The sequence below is a fragment of the Falco biarmicus genome, chromosome 6 (genome assembly GCF_023638135.1).
Source record: "Falco biarmicus isolate bFalBia1 chromosome 6, bFalBia1.pri, whole genome shotgun sequence".
Taxonomy (NCBI): domain Eukaryota; kingdom Metazoa; phylum Chordata; class Aves; order Falconiformes; family Falconidae; genus Falco; species Falco biarmicus.
This window is the reverse complement of record NC_079293.1, coordinates 64,847,405-64,866,264: the sequence shown is the minus strand read 5'-3', so window position 1 is coordinate 64,866,264 and position 18,860 is coordinate 64,847,405. Positions and strand designations below refer to the sequence as shown.

At 37.1% G+C, this 18,860-nt stretch overlaps 1 protein-coding gene across 3 annotated transcripts in view; it reads left to right on the top strand.

Annotated features, from left to right (window-relative positions):
- SLC16A10 (solute carrier family 16 member 10) overlaps window positions 1-18,860 on the top strand; it is a 71,551-nt gene that overhangs the window by 22,782 nt on the left and 29,909 nt on the right. For all 3 annotated transcript variants that reach the window (XR_008822505.1, XR_008822504.1, XM_056342823.1), the window contains exon 2: window positions 16,862-17,006. Coding sequence is in view for 1 of the 3 variants with exons in the window: in XM_056342823.1 (XP_056198798.1) it covers window positions 16,862-17,006 (145 nt within the window). In the remaining 2 variants the exon portion in view is untranslated. The remainder of the gene's footprint in view (window positions 1-16,861; window positions 17,007-18,860) is intronic.

Here is an 18,860-nt window from a genome sequence, read left to right as displayed (position 1 = left end):
TTTTGTGATGGATGAACCCTTTGTTAAAAGCTGTTAGAAGTTCTAAGCAATTAACTTTGGACTTAATTTGAATGGCATGTTACTTTAGCATATCCAGATAATTCTCAATGAGTGATTGTATCTAAACACTTTATAAAAAATATTTTTATTCAAAAGATGTTTAATTGCATGGTTCATGATTGCTTGATGAATGATAAGAATTTAAAGCTGTTCTTAGATGTGCAAAACTTCATGACATTCAGCCACTCTGAAAAGACCTTGCATAAGGGGAGGTAACCTCATTATGATGAAGAAATTCTTCAGTTTTGTTTTAGTGCTTTCTAGAATAAAATTTAGATCAGGGAGAAGAGACTTCTACTTAAAAGGAAAATAAACTTTGTAAAGGAGTTAAGATAACTTCCACTTTTTTGTAAGCTTTACTCCAATTTTGTAATGAAATGCAAAAAACATACTTAAAATATAATTTATCTAATCGTATACTAAAATGTCTTGTTCTTCCAGAAGATTAATTCTTAAAACAATTCCTGTTTCTATTTCCGCCATGTGGAAATGCTGGGTTTTTTTTTTCTCAAATAAGGATAAAAAGTGTTTTTCCTATCCCTATCTTTTTGGGTTTTTTTAATAATAGTTTTGTTGTATCTGGCTATATTAAAGCTATGAAAAGGGTAAGTGTTCTTCATGAAGCTCCTACCAGCCTGCGCCAAGGGGATATTTAGTGCTGGTTGTCAGGAAAACTGTTATTTATGGTTACCGGTATTGAAGCATCTGGCATCATCTGTTTGCCTTGGCAGGACTATGAGAATTTATTTTTTGACTGGGGGTGAGGGGCAAGGGAGAAAGACACTCTCATGTCTTCTTCCTTGTCGGCTTTTTAAGAGTAGGAATGACTCTGTTTGACAGTAGCCATTTTGAATATGAGAAACTTGAGTGAATTTCTCCTCTGTTGTCTAAGGGGCTGTAAGGAGGATAAATATTTTAAAATAACATTGCTGTTTTGAGTCTTTATTTTCAAGCCTCTGTAACTTCTTATGAGGTTTGTAACACTCTTAAAAGTAAACTTGTTGTAGAACTATCAGAATCTTTTGTTTTCATTATTGGATATGTTAGTAAGCTGTTGTTTGTGTGTGTGGGGTTTGCTGCTTTTTTTCCCCCCAAATTGAGTCACTTCAGAGCTCCTGAAAGTAAAAGTATTGCCTCAAGCTAAGCATGGTGTTGGCAGGAGCTGTGCAAACTTCTGTGTAGTTTTTGCCAAAGAACCTCCTTCTTGACCTGAAATATCCCTGCTGTTTCCAGCTGTGAGTTTCATAGTGAACAAACACTATGAATTTTGACAAGCTGATCATTATTCATGCAGAATAATTTACTAGCTCAAATTCCTGTCCTAATTAGTTTCCCTTTGTTTTTTACTTTATTTTTGTTTTCATTTGTTTTCTGAAATGTAACTATTTGCCCATTGCATTGGGCTGAGTAGGTAATCTGAAGGATGCAAGCGATGTGATGTTGTATTTAACTTAAATGGAAGGTACCACCTGTAAGTACTGTCTAAGACTGTATTGAAATGCAACTCCATTGTATTAGTGTATGGAACTGTCTGAACTGGTCTTTTAAGTTGCGAGGTTCATAAGCCATGAATACCCAGGGAGACTATTCATTAGATAGGAACTTTAAAAAAAAAATAATTTGGGGTGGTTTGGCATTTTAATTGCTGTATCATTTTTTTTTCATGATAAACTAGTGTTATATGCTATTTAGGAAAGCAGATTTTTCTCCTGCAGCCACATCTTCCCCCCAGTCACATAGTGGGAGATGTTGCCAGACATAAAATAATATGTACTGAGGTTGGTATGTGTGACTCCTTAATGGTGTATTACACGTGAATGGATGTTACTGTTTTCTTTGTTGAAATAGCATATTTTTCCCCCTCTTATCTGTCCCATTTATCTCCCTCCATTTGTATGATGAATAATGATATAGCAAAGCTCATTGTGAGCCCTTAAAATGATGGGGAGGTGATTTTTAATTAAAACAAACGAAAACCTCACAAAAAAAACCCCACCTCCCTGCCCTGACACTTTCACACACAGTCACACCCACATAACTCAAGAGGATCAAGACACATGTATCAAAATAGTCTGAACAGCCAGATCACACAGATGAATGTGTCAAAGTGGTCTTGCTAGAAATCCTCTCCATGAAATGAGTGATGAGATATTCCTGCTATGAAATCCCCATGTCTTCTGGGTTCTTAGGTCAGCAGCTGTGAGTTCTGAATTTGTCAGAGCTGACAGTGGTGAGGATCTCTTCATCCTGTTCCACCTCTGAGTTAGGATTGATTTTTTTTTTTTTTTTTTTTTTTTTTTTTTTGGTCTTCCTATCTTGGCTGTTTTACAGCTTCAATCCTGTTATTTATCATCCCCCTATTATCTCTTAATGACTTAAGTCTATAGCTTGTCCCTTGTTTTAGTGTAAATTTAGTCCTTGTTTTACTGACTTGGGGTATTTTGAGGAGCTGATATGTACTGTTACTGTGATCTTTGATCTGCTTATCTAGGTGTCATCAACACATGCTGTCTTTGAAGGCCTTTCTTCTGTCATTCTTTATGTTTCCACACCCAGGCATTCCCATTCATTGTCCAATCATAGCAGTCTTAATGCTTCCATTTACAAAATGTCTCTACATTTGTACAAAAAGGGAGAGAACACCTGCCTCTTTCACTGAAGCAGCTTTTAATCTGTTACTACCCCTTAAACTACCAAATACGCTTATATCAGACCTGTTGTCTGAACTGGTATGAAAACTATTCACTTTTTGTTTGACAACACAACTTCAGCTATCCCTTCTTTTATGGAGCTCCAGTTTGTTTGCTAGAATCTTTTTGTTCCTATCCTGTCATCCAAGAAATCTCTCTAGTCTTCCTTCTCCCCCTTTTTCTTGCTTTTCTTCCTTGCTGGTGCCAGAGCTGCTGTCGCACCAGCTTTAGCTGTTGGAGATTATCAGGTTAATCCTATTCTTGTTCTCGGTACTGCAGGCTCCTGTCTTGTTCATACATGCACATTTACCCATCCTCAAATCCTATTAACCTGCTCGACACTCTGCAATTTCTGTCATAGGCTCTTGATCCACTTCCTGTCATGGGCTGAGAATGCATTCCTTGCACAGTAAACTTTCTCTTGTTTACCCCAAAGAAACTGAAAAGCAGCCACCTTCTTGTGGAGATGAGTTATTGTAGTGCACCCGAGATGCTTCCCCCCTGCTCAATACAATTTAGCACTTCTGATGCCACATCAGTTAGTGCTCTAGTAGCTGGGAATAAGCGCTACAGTGGCTCCTTAGGAGAATAAACTTGTTTCTGAAGGGACAGGATGGATAAAAACTCCTTTGTTGGGATGGTAGAATTAAAACAACTTTCAAAATTGGAACAGTTTTGTCTACGTGGCTCTACTAAGCTTTACTGTGTCACTGGCTTTTCATCAGCTGTTTCACCAGACCTGGTGAAAGAAAGAACAGTTCCTGTATAACGAGTGCAACTTCCTGAAAATACAAACTTGGACCAGAAGGGAAAGACTAGTGTATTTTAATAGGCCTATACTTTTTTTGTCTCCTGTCTTAAGTGTCTAGGAAAATATCAGGCCAGATCTGACAGCCTGAGGGAAGTGAGGCTGCTGCTGCTTTTGTGTCCCTGGTCCAACCAGTAGTGATGCTGAAAAAGTGTAGTTCTGGCAGGCACACGCACAGTGTGTACATGTATGCTGCATATGCACATGTACTCAGGGCTGGCCACAAAGATTATCTGACAGACACTCAAATAACACTTGCATGAGCACAGCACTCATGGCCCCATCCTGCTCCCCTCTCTCACTGAACAGAATGGAGGTCTGCTAGTATATATATGTGTATGCAAATGTATACATATATTATAGATACAGATAAACAATGTGGATTCCTGCAGGTGCTGGGCTCAGACACTCAGCTATGCACACAGATGGAGAGTCCCTTGCCCAGGAACAGATTAGAAAGGAATTTAGCAAGAAGACAGGACCTGCTGTGCCAATGAGGCACAAGGCATGGCTGAATGGGTGTCCTGGCCAGCAAACTGTTTACATGTGATAAATCTGACTTATATTCCAAATTTCCCACCACCACCACCCCTTGCTTTTCCCCAGATCCCTAAAACATCTCCTTAGTGCCTCCCCTGAACATCCCATAATAAGTCCTTTGTGATCCTGAAATGCTCTTCCATGGCATCACCCAGTGTGTTCCATGCCACAAGGCAGTAACACACACCCCACACCCCCCCCCAGTTCTGAAAGTGCCCTGGCATTGACCCATCGTGATGGGTGTCACACCTGGATGTGGGGGCTGAGGCTCTCTGGGGAGGATGGACAGGGTGTCCCCTGCTCTGAGCCACCTGCCTTTGCCCCTGTGCTCCTCTGGGCACATGAAGACAGGCTGGTGCTATCAGGGCTGAAGGCTCCTGTCATGGGTCCTCGAGGAGCCAGGGCAGGATGCTATTTGGGTTCCCCCTCCTGCCGTGGCCTCTCTGTGCCTCTTTGTGGGTGTGCAGATAATCTTTTACTGCGGAACCCAACACTGCACAAATGGAGCTTGATGGAAGACAGTCTGGTGTGTTAAGGTCAGTAGCGATGCCTGCAGCAGGCCTTTGACCAAGCCTGTACTCCCTGAGCAACAGAACTGAAAGACTTTGTTCAGGATCTTGCATGTAATACACGTAACAACAATTTTCCTTATTTTGTTGCTTTTTTCTGCATTTTCTTTTCTCAGCATCTGTAATTTGTCAGTGGAAATAGCCCTATGTTTTTAAGCTTTTTAGATCATTTTAAGAGACAGATGCTTTCTTTTTCATTTATTTTTTTTTTTGTGTTCTAGAAGACCAAAAACCTCTGCGTATGTACTACAGCTGTTTTCTGTGCAGCATGGATGTGTATTGTACACATATTATTAATGTTAATATCGTTATTATTCACATGTTATCTAGTGACAGTTACTGTTTATGATGTAATAGCATTTTTGTTAGGCTGAGTATTATTTTTAGTCCTTTTCTTCCCTCCCCTTACAATTAGTAATAGGGAATAATAGTTCACTTACTCATTTGGAGTTATGATCTGACTGCGAATATGGCAAATTGCTGGTGTAATTCCTGAATTGCTCTAGTGGGGTTACTGTTCTGGGAATAGCATTAAAGCACACTTGGTTGTAGAAAAACTATTAGTCAAGCTACTTGGTGCTTAGATTGCAAGCTGATAAAACAAAACATATTTCAAATGCTCCGTCTCTTCTAAGAAATCAGTGTGATGTTAATGGATGGAGATGATTCTTCAGCAGAGTATTGAGTGCTTTTCTTTTTTGATAACAACCATTATACTATTCTATAATGTGCTATTATGCAATGTAACGGAAAAAAAATACTTCCGTACTGATTATTTACCAGTTCTTGCTATTGACACAACAAAAAAGGCTGAGTCACTGCAATAGTGTTTCAGATTTGCAGGGCTTAAGCAGACTGTTGCAATTCTTAAGCATAGTGGTGGGTTTAGGCTTCCTTTCAACAAATAAATACAAAGATTTTCTTGTGAAGTATTAAGGAGTAAGGCATTGAAACTCTCTAAGGTTTTCTAACCCTCATGAGATATTTGAAGGAGATAACTAATTCCAGCAGTTTTCTTGACTAATTTCTAGTTTCTCTTAAAATAAAAAGACTTTCATACCTTAAGGAAGTAACAAACAATGTGTTAATCCAGGGCTTCAGAGAAAAAATTGAGACACCGTGTGCCTGCGTCTGTTTGCTTATGGTGGGGCCAAAGAGTCTTTTAATACAACCACCCAGAAGCTTGAGGAACTAAAGGTGTTGGTGAAAAACAGGGAGGAAATGAATCAGCAGTATGATTGGCTCAGGGTTCTGTGCTCTTATTTTTGAAATAAGAGCTTTGGACTTACGATATCTTTTGGAATATGGTAAAATATTTAGTAAAACCATTGGTGTTGTTTTCAAGATAGTGGGATCTTTACCAAGCAAAAGTATTCTGTCATTAAAAAAATCTTCAGAAAGTTGTATTTGCTCACTGAGCTTTTTTTTTTGAGTGGGTGCTGTAGTTTTGGTAATGGATCACTAATAGGTAGATCCAAAGTAAAAGAAAAAGCAATGTAATAGGAATATTATTGAAATAGAAAGATCTGTTTCTTGACTTAAACAAATGTATTCCAGATATCATTGTTTATATATGCTTTTTACCTTCTATTATATGCTGTATATATGCTTTACTACTTCCTCTTTTTTTTTAAACTACATTTTACCTATATAAACCTTAAAAAAACTTGGAATCTTCTAAAGAAACTTATTGCGAGCTATAGCATGTGATTCAACAGCTTAAATGGAAGCTTTTTGTTTAAATTTTCTTTTGTAGTTTACTGACTGTAAATATCTAAATTATATCTCTTACCAGTAGTAATTATCTGCAGTGTCTAGTCAAAATCCTTTTGGTATTATGAAGAAATGAAAATATGTATAACCTCTCGCTTTTCATTTTTTGCAAACTGGATATTAGACTGAATGGGACAGATGTGAACTCCAAATCTAAGTACTTCACAAGCTGTAGTTCATGTGTACTGTATCTGTCAGACCGATTTATTGCAGTTCTGTATGTGAAATATTTCATATGCAGCAGATCATTCATGAGGTTTTATCAGCTGTAAATCTAAGATGAAATTACTTTGTGGGCAAAGTAGCAATTTGCTCAGGCTTTCTAGATGTATGGCAACCTGGGCATTTGGATTCCTGGAAATCTGATAGGTAACTGCCTGAGTAGTTGGGCACTAAATTAATGAGAAGTAGTTTATTGTCCCAGTGGGTGATATTGATAGACTTAAAAATTTTGGATGGTGATGAGGCAGAAAAACAAGGTCAAGAGTTACAGTGGCTAGTTAGCTTGGTTACAAGGGTTACAGAGTGCAGAAGCAGTCACATGTGTGTGCAACTGATATAAAGGGCACTTGCTGGCATAGGGGATTACTGTCATATGCTTTTCCTTGTATTTGGTCTCATGAAGCTTTCCATACAAATGATTTCCTCTTCCTATTAATCCTCTGAAAGAAGCAACCCTTTAATCCTTTTGTTTGCTGTTCAAAAACTTATGGTACCCCTGTTATTCTACTAAGTTTTCAGTATTTAAAGGGAAGAGGAGATAATGGCTGAAAGAAAATAAGATGCATGTAAATCTCTGTTTTTCCTCAGCCTGTGAGAACAGCATTTAATTCTTAGTGTCACTTAAAATAGTCCAGTTTTGGACTTGTGTTTCCATTTGGCAGTGTATTTCTGATGAGACTGATAAATACGTATGTAAATACTAGGTAAAAGTAAGCATTCCTTATGAAAGATGGGCATACTGAACTGCTTGTCACCGCACTTTACCTTAAGATTGCTTTTTTAAAGTCAAATGTAGCTTTCTACTTAACTGATAGCATGAAACAATGTTACAATTGCAAAGACAGAATTTTGCTGTATAGTTCGATGTTTGTACTTGTAATACTACGTGCAGGTAGATGCCTCTGAACATCTGTCTGTTTTCTGGACTGAAATATCCTGTTTCAAAATAGGTACTTCTGTTTCCATATAAATGCCGATTCTTCCTCTCTGAAGCAGATGCTAGTTCAACAATCAGATCTTACCTTGAAAAATATGTGCCCATTACAGGGTCTAAATGATTTGTCCTAAAATCACTTGTTTGGCTGGAGTTCTTTTGCTCTTTGTGATTGTTTTGGGTTTGGTTACTGTACTTTTTTCTTTATGGTAAATAGTCTGTCCCTTAATAAAAATGGGGAATTGTTTGCTATTAAACCTTAAATTTGATGCTTTTAATGACTATTTTGGGTGGATAGTGGGGAATGTTGGTTTGTAACATTAAGAGATCTTTTAGGTAACAGTTTGAGCCTTGAAGATATGGTTTTAAGACCTAAATAAAGTTTGGTTATTTTGTAGGGACCTGCAGAATAAAAGGGGAATATATGCTGATGTAATCAGAAAATACATGCTGTTGTAGTATGTCCTGAGGATGTTCATGAAGTTGCTGAGATGTAATAGGGTCTCTTAGCCAATTCCGATTGTTTCAGAAGGATCTTTGTATATGAAGAGTTAAGGTTAGTTCGTAAGCTGCTTGATAGCAAACTATGCTCCTGAACTTCTTCAAATAGCGTACCAAACTTACTTGTGAAGATTCCTTTATCTTGTCTGTTTTTATCTTCATCATGGTCTCACAAGGATTTGTGTTGCTGTAGAACTAAAATGTGTGCTTGTGCCATTTAAAAGTCAAACTTGATCTGCAGGTCTTTCCCCCGTCTCACTTGCATTGACTAGGGTGAGGAAGAAGACCAATAGCTTCACTAAGAATTTCAGAATTTGGGTCTTGAGGTCTAGTCTATGCTATAGCTTTAAAACATGAGACTATTGCATGACTTGTTCGGTTGCAAATATATTTGGAATATGTATGTAAGTATTGGTTGTGAGAGCAGTCAGGATTAAACCTTTCTGGCAAATCAGGTTGTCATCTTTGAATTTAATAGCTAATACTGCTTATGCAGAATGTTACTGATCCTAAATCAAAACAGAACATGATGCTTGATGTTCAGCTGTGTGGTGTGCATTAAAAAAAAAAAAAAAAAAAAAAGACCAAACCAAAAAGCCCCAGTGCTAATTGAGGTGGAGGTGGGGAGATAAAAATGTGCCTGGAAATCAGTTCTGGGATTCAATTTTATTTTATTTTGTTTTTTTGTTGGGCTGTTAGTTAAAAATGTGATTACATTGTACTTTGAAAACTGCCTCAGACAGTCAGCAGAAGACATTCTTGTATGACTTCTAAAAGGAAAAACATGTGGTTACAGCCATTTCTTATCGATTTGTTCCTTGTTTGTTCTTCCTACCACAGCATTTTCAGACTTTATTAAGTGTCAAAGGTCAAGCTCAGTTTGCCATGAAGTCCAAATGCATGTGTTTTTCTGTTAATGATTAGTTCAGCCTTCCTTTAAAGGTTCCTGAAGGCTTAGTACTTAAATTTCTACCAGCAATACTTTGCCTAACAGTGCACTTATTACTTTTGAGCTTTTGTTCTAGATTTTACAAACTTAAGCATTTGCTTGTTTTGCCCTGACTTTTAAAACTACATAGATGATCTGCAGTCTCTCTGGTAGTAAAAGTTGTTTGCTTCTAAGAACATCTTTTTCTTAACTGTTTCAGGTTCCTATTTTATGCCTTATAGTTTAAGGAAAATGTCATGATCGGTTTCCCATACTTGCTTTGGATTCATTATTACTATCTGCTGCTTTGATTTGTTAAAGAGGGTACCAATAAGAAAAAAGCCCCCCAAACTCTGCCTAAGCTTGTCTTACTATAGCAAGTATAAATTAGATGGTAGTTAAGTAATCAGCTAGTTGCAGTGATATGGGATGTTTTGTCAGTGCACGAATACCCATTTTTCTGACTGTTCTGTTTTCCTGCTGTTTATGCTCACAAGGACTTGATCTCAGTAGAAATTCTGATCTTCTGTCGTCATTACTTGTGAAGGCAGAGGGTGAAAGTAGTATTCCTATTTTTGTAAATAGCAAGCTTAGGGACGGTCACTGTATTAAGGATATGTGTGAATCTCTCTGGCACTCAGTCTTTTCATCTGTCACCCATTGTGTCAGAACATTTATGGTGTATAAAGCCTTGGAAGAAATCAGTGTATGTTCTGACTTTATACAATGTTTGGGTTTGTTTCTTATACCTATTATATGAGCTTATTTTGCTAATTTTACAACATACTAGTGTGTGTGTGCTTCTTCCCACATTGTGGCATCAAGATTGAAATGGCACGTACAAACCTGAGGTAGAACTCTGGACTGTCATAAGGCGCATATACTGAAGAGAGTCTATGCGTAAGTGCAGGAAAGCTTACAGGTATTTGTAAAATCTGTGAGTTCAGTCTTTTCATTCAGAACAAACTAATTCAGACTGCCAGATGACAACTTAATGTCTTCTGAAAACACCAGTTATGCTTTCATGCTTGTGATATTGAAATGGGGGGTCTGTTCAAAGATCTAATTATTGGGATCCAGCGGTTCATATATAGTTCTTGGTTTCCGACTCACTACAACTACCAGTATCTTTCAGTAATAAGGTTATTCAACAAAAGCCTTGCTCCTCGGGGACAAGCGAAAAAAGAGTGGAGGAAAACCCAATGTCTTGTATTCCTATCCAATACTTCCACTAGCCCCTGGTTCATAAATCTGTGTGTATTGACCAGGATCTCTTTGAGTGTGTTGTTGAAATCCAATTAGATTCTTTATAGATAATTCTGATTCTTAAATCCTGTTCAAGATAACTTTGGTGTCCAAAAGAAGTGGTATTTCCCTGTGCTTAATTCTCTTGGCCCAAAATAACTTTAGAATTTTCATTTAAATTGGGATTCAATTTTTGGATAATGTTGCTTTAAGGGAGAGCCTAGCTCAGATATCTGCAGACTGTACACTTGAAAGCAAGCAAACTGAAAGCTGTAGTCACGTAACCTGAGTTCAGAGTATAGAATACTTCCTGTGGCAGCATTATGTCAAAAAATTATTTTTAGTCCTTAATCACACACTTTTTCTTCTAATGGGATCAGCAGATCTCTTGAATAGAACAAGCAATGCACTTCCTCGACATAGGAATTCTAAAAGTGTCAGTTTAGCACAAGCTTGTATCATTGTTTTCAGGGTGATTTCAACATCTGCTTTCCTTTTCTATTGGCGTACTGTTGTGCAGTCTGTGGATTGCTCAGTAATGGGAACAGCTATGTAGAAATTCAGTAGCTCTTCCTTTTGCGCACACAACTAATGAAATTCTTCAGAATTCATGAGAAGCTGCTGAGCTGGCTCTGAAACAATTTTCACAGGCGTGTGTAAGCAAGGCATGTAGCACAAGGCATTTGGCATCATCTTTGGGTAGTGAGTGATAGGCTGGTTAAAAATAGGCTTGGCAGTTTCCAGGAGGCTGACCTACAGAGGCTGTGTGTGGACATGGGAGAGTATTCAGACACTTGCTGGGTCTAATGGTTCTGTTGCTCTGTTGGTTACCTAACGTGTTTAACGGTTCCCTCTTTTGGAAATTACTAGCTTTTCCATGGAGAAAGAAAAATAATGGATAAAAGAGGTTGTACCTGGAGTGCCTTAGGCAACAGGTAACCCTGTGCTTTCGGGCACTGGCAACAAGAATAAAACAATGTTGATAGGAAAAGCACATCAGTAGGAGGGAGATACAGTAGTTCTAAGCAATGAAGCTTACATCTATAATGCTAACAATGAGTTTCATGAGATTTGTGTAAGGACCTAATTGGCTTAGAATTCAAGGATAGCGCCAAGTCCTTCCCATTTCCTAAGTGGGAGAAAAAATCCCCCAGGGTTTGGCTCTTGAAAGAGTTTTTACATCTAAGACTCACAAACAGATTTATGGTTGGCCTAATATTGCCAACCTAAATTTTTTTGTCTGAAAAACTGCTAATGTTTAACATGATCTTTAGAATCCAGTTTTTCAATAAACTAGATTAGGGTTTTAGAACCATGTTCTTCCATACATTATAGTGTCTTAAAATAATTTGAGTTGGAAGAGACTGGTCTGGCACCCCTCACTCAAAGGAGGGCCAAGTTAAAAAAAATAGATTGAACTTCTGAGTTAGATCAGATTGTTCACGGCCTTGTCCAGTCAAGCTTTCAATATATCCAAGGATGGACACTTCACAGCTTTTCTGGACCACTCATTCTGGTGTTTGACTACCTTCATGGTGAAAAAATGTTTCATAACACCTAATTGGAATATCACTTATTGCAGTTTCAGTTGTTTTTTTGTGCTGTCACTGTGCACCACTTGAAAAGAGACTAGCTCTATGTTCTGTAATAATCACCTGCTAGATACTGGAGGCACTAATTGGATTCCTCTTGAGCTGCTGGACAAATTCAAACTTTGTACTCTGTCCTTGTATGTATGTTGGTGGCTGATGGTGAGACTTGCTGAGTTCTTCTGTTATTGCTGAGTGATTAATATGGCAGATTAAACTCAGTGTACATATGTGTCTTGTGGAGAGAAATATAATCCAAATACGTGCTGAAAAAAAGGGCCTCTACATCAGTTATTATCATTAGCAGGAGAATAAGGTCATGGAAAGTTTTTTAAATATCTTTACTCTGAATCAGTTGCAATACATTTTTTTTTTTTAAAAAATAATTACACTAGCACAGAAACTTATTGTTTGTCCTATATTAAATACTGTATGCAGTTCTGACTAACTTGGCTCTGAAACAGTATGATACAATTAGACTCAATGTAAAGGGGGAAGGGGGAAAAGTATATCTTCTATAATAGTCAAAGTAAAAAGATACTTCGTTTTGGAGAAGAAACTAGTATGAACAGATCTGATAAAGACATATAAACCCATAGGTTGCAAGAGGAAGTTTAGCAGGGATCATTAGTTCATGTTTCTTACAGCAGAGGAATTAAGGTTATGAGCATATTAAAAAAATCCTTGAAGTTCATTAAAGAATGAAGGGTGTTATCTCTGTGTTAAGCCAACCACCTGAAAGACACTTGGGAGGATAAAACTGCTAAGATTTTTATTGTAATACATAGAAAAACTCTGACTGTGAAGAGGAATGCTATGGATGAATAGCCTTAAATTTAAATTTATGCAAGATAAAACATTCCAATGCAATATGGTATTAATGCTTTCTTTTCTGTTGTGTCGTAAGTCCTAGTGCTTGAGTCTAAATGATGAACTAAAACATTAAACAGCTTGATTTGTAGTTTGGAATATAAATATGTATTACATAATCTGCCTGTGACAATGGGCGTGATTTTGTGAATAGTTAGATGCTATATAGCTGAAAACAAGAGAAGCTCTTTAAAATGGGGCTGATTATTAAAACTCACAGTAAAACAGCATAATTGTGCAGTACGTGGTATAGTTTCATTTCTGTAGGCCTTCGAACAGAGAAATCACTAAAGAAATATGAGAACATATACTCAGAATATAGTTGAACTACATACATGTTCTTTTATCAATTCACTACAAATGCAGCTGTGAGTTTTCATTTTAAAATAATTCTATCAACATAAAGTTTGGGGGGTTGTGATTATTACGTGTTTCCATGAACAGACTTCAGTATAGATGCTACCAATGGGCTGTCTGGTCTGATATTTTTGGCTCAGTGATAACTTCTGTTCCATCTTCTAGGGAAGCTGGGGAATTGGTTATTCTGCAATTACATGTTTTAAGAAGCTAATTCTTAACTTCCAGTGCCTTAAGGAAGTTTAAGTCCTTAAAGCAGAAATAGCTTTTCTTCTACGGCAATCAAAATATTTTGTATATGAATATGAATACAGTTATATGTAGCAATTAGCTTCTGTGCTAGTATCTGAGTTAGCAGATGTGGAATGTAGCCAGCTTGTGGCCAGGAAAGCAGCCAATAGCCTGGAGCAGAAATGTTTTAATTAATAAATAACTGCTCTAGAGAACTTCACTATTCTGGCAAGCTGCATTTGTAATTTTTCTTAGTACTTATTTGGGACAGTTGTTGTAATTTCTATTTAAAAAACGTGGAAGACAATTGTACCTTTTTCATACTGAGTAAAAAAGTATAAGAATGCTTGAAAACTTACTTGAGCAAAGTGGAATTGAAAATTACTTGGATCTATTGAGTATATTTTATAGCTGTCAGTTTCTTTGTAGGATCAAGATACTGCAGCAAGGATTTGCCTTAAGGAAATTAGTGATTTAGACATGTGCTGTTCTATTTGTATCTTAATTCTCAGTGCTGGGTTTCTTTGCCAAGGATGGGTATGGTAAACTTTCTTGAACTATGCGTACGTGTGAAATTAAGCTTCAAGGATATTTTCATTAAATAATAAAGCTGTTCATACAAGACATGCCAACAATGTATCTAAGTTATATTTCTGTAGGACACAAGAGTCTGTTATTAGATTTGTAATTTGAAGGGCTCCAGTTTCCATTAGCTAGATAAGTGGTAAAGCACAGGCTTCTGCTTCTGCAGTTTAATATGCTGTTCCAAAATGCTTTGGATGAGGCCAGTGTGCTTCCTCTTACCAGTCTCTTGTGTTGAAAATCAGTGGGAACCTTTCTTCTTTTATTTAGGCTTTGCCTGCCATTGCTATAACAAAAAAGAGAGAATCATGTGGTAAGGAGGGCATATTTCTTCCATTAGTACCTGGAAGCATGAAGAGACAAAGTCAGCGTAATGTTAACTGAATGTAATTTGAGCTGAATGTTTGCACTTCAGGCTTTTATATTCCAATTATTTTATTAGCTGTCTAAGCCATTACAAAGTACTGTAAACTGTTTGATCCCACTAAGGAGAATGCTAATTGAATCACAGCCTGTACTAACTAGAAATTAGGACTTCTGGAATTGTATCTGTGGCTCTGAAGTAATTTAATTTAGTCTGAACTTATGCAAGCTACTTCAACTGTTTCAGTTGCCCGATTTCTTTACCTGTTTGTCTCCATGAATGTGGTGCATGTACCTGTCCATGTGAGATTGGATTCTCATAAGCAGTAATCTCTGGTGGGCTTGCCTAGTCCTCAGTTGCCTTTGTGTCTTCTCATACCTAGGCAGGAAGGCTGGCAGGAGGCTCAACCATTCCTTGGTACCTTCATACCACTGTAAATCTGATGACAGTGAGTCTTGTAATGCATATTTCTCAAGAATTATCTGCCTTTTCTCTTTGCCTTGGAGATACCCCAGGTGTCACAAGTATTCTGAGATTTAGTGCTGCCCTGCAAGTCACGCAGAGGTGCTGAGGACTGTTCGTGGTGGTGGAGCTACCATTTATTTGGGGTGTGTGTGTGTATGCGTGTGTGACAGAAAGCCATGGACATTCTACCTCCTAGTGTTTGCAGTTTCCTTTGGACAGTAGAACTGCAGGCTCTGTATAGCTCACTCTGGGAAAGAATGAGGAGTCTTGCTGAAGCTGGACTTCTCTACCTCCTGCTTATGAGTTGTAGTTGGTACAATGTTGTCTTGCAACATCAGGAGCCATCTGAGCTGTAAGATGGGACAGATCTCCAAGTCATCTCTTGCCACGCCCAAGGTGCATTTGAGTCTTCCCTGACTGGAGAGGAAGAGAACGGACAGATTCATTAATCTGGTCTTGGCCTTTCAGTGTCACAGGGGCCTTGTTCTCCCTAGGCTTTTGTGCTCTCCATTCACACAGCTCACGTTTCTGTGGCAGAGGTGGGTGCAAGGCTGCCAGGGCTGTCCTGTCTGGGTTAGTCATACCCAGGAAATACCCATGCAAGTACCTCACTCTACTTCAGATTGTGTCTTGAAACTCCATTATATTTAACACGTACTCAAAAAACCTCAATAACACCCTCTGCTCCAAACAGTTAGGTCACGATTCATTGAGATCATTGTTTGCCCTAAAATAAAGGGTTTATTTCTTGTACTCTCATTTCTGTTTTTCTCTAGCCATCTGTTCTCTTTTGTCTTTCATTTACATTGTAAACTCTTTGAAGAATAATTTTTTTTGTTTGCTTATTTGTTTTGCTCTGTCTTCTTTAGTGCCTTGCACAATGGGGTCGTCATTGATGTGTACGGCTCACTGGCGCTTTGACAACACTACTTTTAGGTCTTGGTATTGATAGATATACTTGAAAATATTCTACATTAGGTCTCCTCATTATATTTTTTCCCCCAGATAATTTTATTTGCCCTTATTTATTTGCCCTGAATCACAATCATTTATCTAACTGTGTCTTTAAGAAAGATATCCTAAACAATATTCCAGTTACATAATTTAAAATCCATTCAGGTTGAAAAAGTTTTCTTCCATTTTCTGTGCAGTTTAAGAAGTTAAAATATTTTTTCCAATGCATCTTGCATCGACATCTTTTTCCACTGCCTGTTTAGACCTTTCCTCCCCCCCCGTCCCCCAAATAGATGGGGACATTTACATGCCTGAATATACTTGTAACTGTTGTGCTACAGCAGCTTGATTTACCTTTATGCCCTGGGAGGACTGGTATGATGCAGAAAGTTGAATTTTAATTTAAAATGAATCAAATTATCTTCTACTCAAGTTAATTTGAAGAAATTTTTGGTAAGCTTGAAATAAAAAACACACCTGTGGCTAAAACTATAGTGTACTCACCTGAACTGAAACTTATTATTGAAACTGTACTTTGTTTATAAATGAGACTTTAGACCATTATCAAGCTGGAACAGTATCAGATGTAGTGATATTTTCCCATTATATATGGAAATGGTTGTGCTAGCTCAGGTTGTGTACATTACAGTGTAAAAGCCTATTGTTCATTTACTCATTATTAATGTTCAGTATTATCTAGGTCTATGTAATTAAGTTAAAAAATAGTTAACATTTTTCAGCAGACCTAGCTGTTCAAAGTCCTTAAAGTCTAAAATTAAATAAAGTGAAATGTACTAATTTATGTCAGAATGGGTATAGATATGGAGCCTCAAAGGTATCTTTAATGGCCTAGTGATCAGTTTGAATACTAGGTTAGTTAGGAGGATTAATTGTGGTGGGGTGTTTTTTACTTTAAAAAAAAAAAAAACAAAACACTTCTGTAGCTAATTGCATTCATTGAGCCGATAAAATATAAATTTGTTGATCATGTGAATTGGTTAGGCTTTTTTACCATGTTGGGTAAATATAATTAAAAATGTATTTAATTATTCCTAAAATATTTACCCAATTGCTACCCAGCTGTTGACCTAAGATTTTATGTCGCTGAACTAAAACAAATGTTAGCTGAAAGCTTAAATCACTTGGTCTTCTAAAGCTCTGTGTTTTTCTATTTTGCAGCATGGGTGAGCTCTCTTTCTATGGGGATGGTCTTCTTCTGTTCTCCAATAGTCAGTATATTCACAGACCTGTTTGGTTGTCGAAAAGTAGCTGTTACTGGAGCTGCAGTAGGGTTTGTTGGACTACTTTCCAGTTCTTTTGTAAGGTAAAAAATTATTTTTGTTACATTCAAAGTATTTTACCAATTTTATAGTGTAGAGGTAGTGCTGATTCTGTCAACAGAATATGAAAGAGTAAGCAGTACTACTTTATCTGTTAATTAGAAACCTTTTTTATTTGTTTTTTTTTCTTTCTATGACTTGTGCAAACACCAAGTAGTACTTTCAATTTCAAAAATAACTTTAAAAATATAGTGTGACCTTGTCACAGCACTCCCTATTTAACAGGAACCACTATGTATAAATGTGCCAGCAGCAAGACTAATGCTATGAGATCAACAGCATTGTCCTGGATAAACTTGTTGTATGTTTGTTTATGTATGCTGTGGTTTAGCAGGTACCTAAACATTGTTTGTCTTCTCCCCTGCCCTGTCCCCTCAACTTGCTTTTAAAACACTGTTTTAATGTTGATAAATACGCCACAGGAACACCTACAGGAAGGTGTTAATGTTCTAGTAACATCTGATGTTTCCATTACTGGTTCAATTGCCAAACACAGAGATAGTGAAAACCTTGGTATAATAACATATACTTAGGGCTTATTTGCTTTACTAAAAGTATCCCAGTTCTTTCTAGTGTTATTGAAAAAACTTGAGCAGTAGTTGAACATTTTCCTTTCTCCAGATTAACACCTAATTTTGTAATTTCTGTAACTTTTGCAGAATAAATCCCAAGTAGTTTGAGTGGCTGATTTGTTGGACATGCCCAGTAGAAGATGAGGAAACAGGAAATTTACTCACTTATTCTAGTCAACAGCAGAAATTGATTAGTGAGGATGGAGTAAGAAGTAGCAGGAAAAACGCCAGTTACCTCTAGTTCTCAGTCTGCTTTTTGCCGCACCCTTAGCAGAATAAATACAGGAACAATCAAAAGCAAAATTCAGAAAAGTTTCCTATATAGATGAAAATGTATTATAGTCAGGCTTACGAAAATGTGTGTTCTATGCCTGTAGTCTGAACTGGACAGATGTGAGCTGGCTGTCACCTGGATGGATGAATATCCATGCTGTGTGGCACTATGCCTGAACTAATAAGTCTGGTTTGGGCACATGGCCCCTAATGTGAAAAACACATCCACAGATTTATAGGAAGAGAAGGCAAATAGTTCAGTCTTAGGTACTGAGACTAGTGTTTATATTTATTCTTGGAATAACTTATATTTATGGGAAAAAGAAAGCTTTGTTTTCTTGTTACTTGATCAAGCTTCTGATTTTTATTATATTTTTAGATTAATCCAAGTACAAATGTTTTGCTTAATTTTATTAAAGCAAACAATATCAGGAAGTAGGTTTTCTAAGAGGCTTGTTACCACAGGTGAGGTAAAAAATAAAAGAATGCATCTTGGAAAAGTCTTCCTTCTTGTTTTCCAGTAGTGTATTAAGTGATTAATACTGAAACAATCGTTTATAAATTAAATCTCTGGGTAAAGGAAAGATGTTTTCATCCATTGAACAAACTGCTGTCATCCTTGTGTTTCCCTGATATCCGATGGAACAAAGGTGCAGAAAAGGCATGCGAAGGAAGCTTATTTTGTAAAGGTTTTATAAACCTTCTAGCTTTTATGAACTTTGTTTTAGAATTTGAAGAGCGTTTTGAGGTGAGAGGGGTAAATTCTTGTTGGAGTACACGGCATGTTAATGTGCATTCTTGATGTTTCATTGTGGTACTTACACTGAAATGATTTATGCCTATGATATCAGTTAATTTAGGGAGTATAGTTCAGATACAGAAGTCTATGTTCTAAAAGTAAAATATTGTACAGTAAATGTAAATATAGTTTACTGCTTTTTGTTACAAACTGATTTTTTTAATGTAACTTTTATCTCTTAGGAATCTGAGATG